The sequence below is a fragment of the Rhinoderma darwinii genome, chromosome 3, assembly GCF_050947455.1.
Source record: "Rhinoderma darwinii isolate aRhiDar2 chromosome 3, aRhiDar2.hap1, whole genome shotgun sequence".
NCBI lineage: Eukaryota > Metazoa > Chordata > Amphibia > Anura > Rhinodermatidae > Rhinoderma > Rhinoderma darwinii.
In genome coordinates this window covers 24,766,214-24,769,893 of record NC_134689.1, presented here as the reverse complement: position 1 = coordinate 24,769,893, position 3,680 = coordinate 24,766,214, and the positions used below count along the sequence as shown (strand labels likewise).

Below are 3,680 nucleotides of genomic sequence, written 5' to 3'. Positions count from 1 at the left end.
AGTTTGGTACACATTTGTTTAGGATTGGGGCGGCAACAGAGGCGGATGCCTTGGGCTTGGATTCAGCGGCTATCATGCGTCTGGGTAGATGGCGTTCTAATAGCTATAAGTCGTATGTGCGACCTGATTTGGTTTTAAAGTGTGATTAAGCTTGGAGGTTCCCTGGTTAGTAATCCCACCCACACCCCCTCCCCCCCCTTTTTCCTTCCTCGTTTCTTTGGGTATCGTGTTATGCTAATCCTACCTGTATCTTCATTTGACCGGAATGTAGCTTGATTTTTCTTTGTTAGGGTCTCGCCGCCCCCAGGTGTGGATCTTGGGGCATTCTTATGTGCATTGGGCAGCGGTTCGAGCAGGACGGAGGCCGTTGGGTCCGAATTTGGGCCTCTCACAGGCCGACGTCCATTGGAGAGGTGTCCGGGGACTACGGTGGGTGCAGTTACTGCCAGAGGTAGTGGCAGTTACGAGGCACACGTACGGACCTGTTGTCCTGATCATCCATGCTGGGGGGAATGATATCGGCTAAGTTAAAATGGCCGAGTTATTATCGTTTATACGGACTGATTTGGCGTGCTTTCAGGACCTGTTCGCCCGTTGTGTTGTGGTTTGGTCCGAGATAGTGGCGCGCACGGTGTGGCGAGGAGCGAGGAACATGGCAGCATTGGAGAGAGTGCGCAGGCTGATTAATGTGCGGGTGTCGCGGTTCATTCGCTCTATAGGGGGAATTGGGTTGCGGCACCAATCTCTGGAAGGGGATAATGCGGATTTGCTGGCGCCGGATGGAGTGCATCTAAATGATATCGGGCTTGATATCTTTTTATTGGACCTGTTGGATGGTGCTGAGAGAGGCTTGGCGTTGCTTGGTGGGGGTGGTCGGGGGACTGAGTAGGTTTCTCAGTTCCCCCTTCTTGGCGGAAAGTACGGCAGAAGAAGACAAAGTTAGCACCCTACATGCCTGATGGAGACAGGGAGCATCGGCATTTCAGGAGAAGGAGAGAGAAAAATAAATATATATATGTCTTCATGCCGATGGTTGTAAATAATAATAAAGCTGTGGCCACTTCCACATTTCCATAAAGAAGGTGTTGGTGTGTTAATTTAAAGAAGGATGGTATAAGGTCCTGGGCAGGTAAGGTGGATAATGGGTCCTTGCAGTCCTGGAAACCAGACCAAAAATTCTTAGTACAGAAATCTCGGAGCAGTGTGAATGGGTTAGAGTTCTCTAAAGACCCTCTTTTTCTGGAAATCATTGCTGACCAGATCACAGACTTTACTGATGTCATTTTCTCTCATTTATATATGACCAGAAGATTATTTTGACAGGATTTACGTTTTAAAGAGGACCGGTCACCTCTCCTGACATGTCTGTTTTAGTGAATACTTGTATTCCCAATAAAACCCCAATTCTGGAGCGTCTTTTCTTAGAACTGCGATGTGCCGTTCCGCTGTTACTCCTAGAAGTTTATTAATAAATTGACAAGTGGGTGTTACCAGTCCGCTAGTCAAAGGGGCGTGTCTCTTCTCATGAGCTCATTGCATAGAGAATTTTACAGAACCTGTTGAGTTCAATAATTGTACAAATCCAAATGCTTCACCTAATAGTGGCGGCAGACTGTGAAGTCCGAGTAAGAACTAAATGTGGCCATAGTAAAACTGTCTCAGCTGAGTACTGTAACGGTTTAGAGACTTTTTAGTGTTCACGGACCCGATATGGTTAGACCCGGAGTCTCTGTGGGTCCGTTTTACCCCGTGTGCCACCATACATGTACATGAGGCCCTAGTCTTCATAAAATGTAAAACTCTATGAGGTCTTATGAGTACAAATACAAAGGGTCAAGTGACAACCACATGTGAAGGTATTGAGATACCTTGAGATTACGATTCTTAGGGCCTATCCTCCAGCTATAAAGAACAACTACATGTCCACTATTAATTGCATTCAAAGTTTATTTTTCATAAACAATTGGTTATTACAATCATCTCCAACCATAGATGAATTTTGTTCTACCAAACATTGTGTGTGCATTAGTTGTTACATAGAAAATAGTGAGCTTCGTAGTTTCCATAGTTGGCCCATTCGATTTGTACTTGTGGGGGAACTTAAAGGCCATGGTGGATAAGAAAAATATATAAAAAACATGCAAGTACTTCCATGGTGGACTGGAAAAATATAAGAAACGTGCAAGTACATCCACCTCATGGGCCAAGCTGTGGACAGAGATAGGATTGATTATCTGCCCATAGACGTGGTATGGATCCTCCGTATGGTCTCTATCTGGCTTGGTATTTGCTGGACTGAAAAAGTTTGGGAATCACTGACCTAATGGAACAGTGGGGTAGAGTTAATCATATTTAAATATACTTACATATTTTAAATAAGTTTAATATTACATATGAACTGTTAAAGGAATATCCCAGGAAATACTGAGGCATTGGGTAATACCAAGTCCAGAGCCAGAGGGGGACGTGCATGACACAGGACTAGAAAGACCTTTCAATAGAAAATCCCTGTGCCATGCACCCGTAATAACACAAGTTTGTACATTTTGCCCGGAGTGTTCCTTTAAGGCTGATAGATAACTTCACACCCAGAGGCTGTGTGGTACTAACAGGGAGGAGGGGGCTGTGTGGCACTACCTGGGAAGAGGGGGCAGTGTGGCACTACCTGGGAGGGGGCTGTGTGGCACTACCTGGGAAGAGGAGGCTGTGTGGCACTACCTTGGAGGGGGGCTGTGTAGCACTATCTACAGAGGGCACTAAGTTTATGGGGGTACAAACTGGGGGCTTAACTTTTCTATGGGGAAAAAAACAGGGCCTAACATCTATATGGGGTTACAAAGTGATGATTTCTGCCATATTACTGCCCCTGTGAGTTCACCCGCAAAGGGGCCTACTAAGACTGTGTCGCCCAAGGGCCCACATAAAGCTGGAGCCAGCCTTGCACACACATAACATACATATTAAAACACACACATAATTACACACACATAATTACACGCACATAATTACACACACATAATAACACACACATAATAATACACACACACACACACACAATAACACACACATACAAATACACATAATAACAAACATAAAAAAAAACACACAAAAATACACACATGATAACACACACACGCTCACACACTCACACACACACACACACACACACACACACACACACACACACGCAGACAATAGTCTTAATAACACACACATAATAACACAGGTATCTCCTCTTTAGTACATGTGGGTGGCCCTTAAAAGGGCCTTTGGGTCAATAAGAGAGGCTTTTAGATGCCTGGAGAGCGTTGGTTTATCTGGACGTGCCAGCGGGGCTCGGCCTGGATCTTGGGCACGATGCCCCCCTGCGCTACGATGACATTTTTAAGCAGCTCGTCCAGCTCCACATCTCGATGCATTGCCAGCTGTAGGTGACGAGGTGTAATGCGGCAGCTATTACGACGTAGGGCTGCGATGCCGGCGCCAACCAGGATCTCTGCAGTCATATACTCCATTACAGCGGCCAGGAACACTGGAGCATCAGAACTGAAGCGTCTGCCATAATTCCGTTTCCTCAGAAAGCGGTGTATACGGCCAACTGGAAACTTCAGGCCAGCCCTGGATGTTCTGCTCCTGGCTGTGGCTCTTCTCTTTCCTCTCAGACTTTCTCTTTCTGACAT

The 3,680-nt window shown here is 45.9% G+C and overlaps 1 protein-coding gene across 1 annotated transcript; it reads right to left on the bottom strand.

Annotated features, from left to right (window-relative positions):
• Nucleotides 1-3,290: 3,290 nt before the first annotated feature.
• On the bottom strand, nt 3,291-3,680 carry LOC142750300 (histone H2A-like). The gene has a single exon (XM_075859294.1). It carries the CDS (start codon nt 3,678-3,680, stop codon nt 3,291-3,293), a length of 390 nt encoding a protein of 129 aa, XP_075715409.1.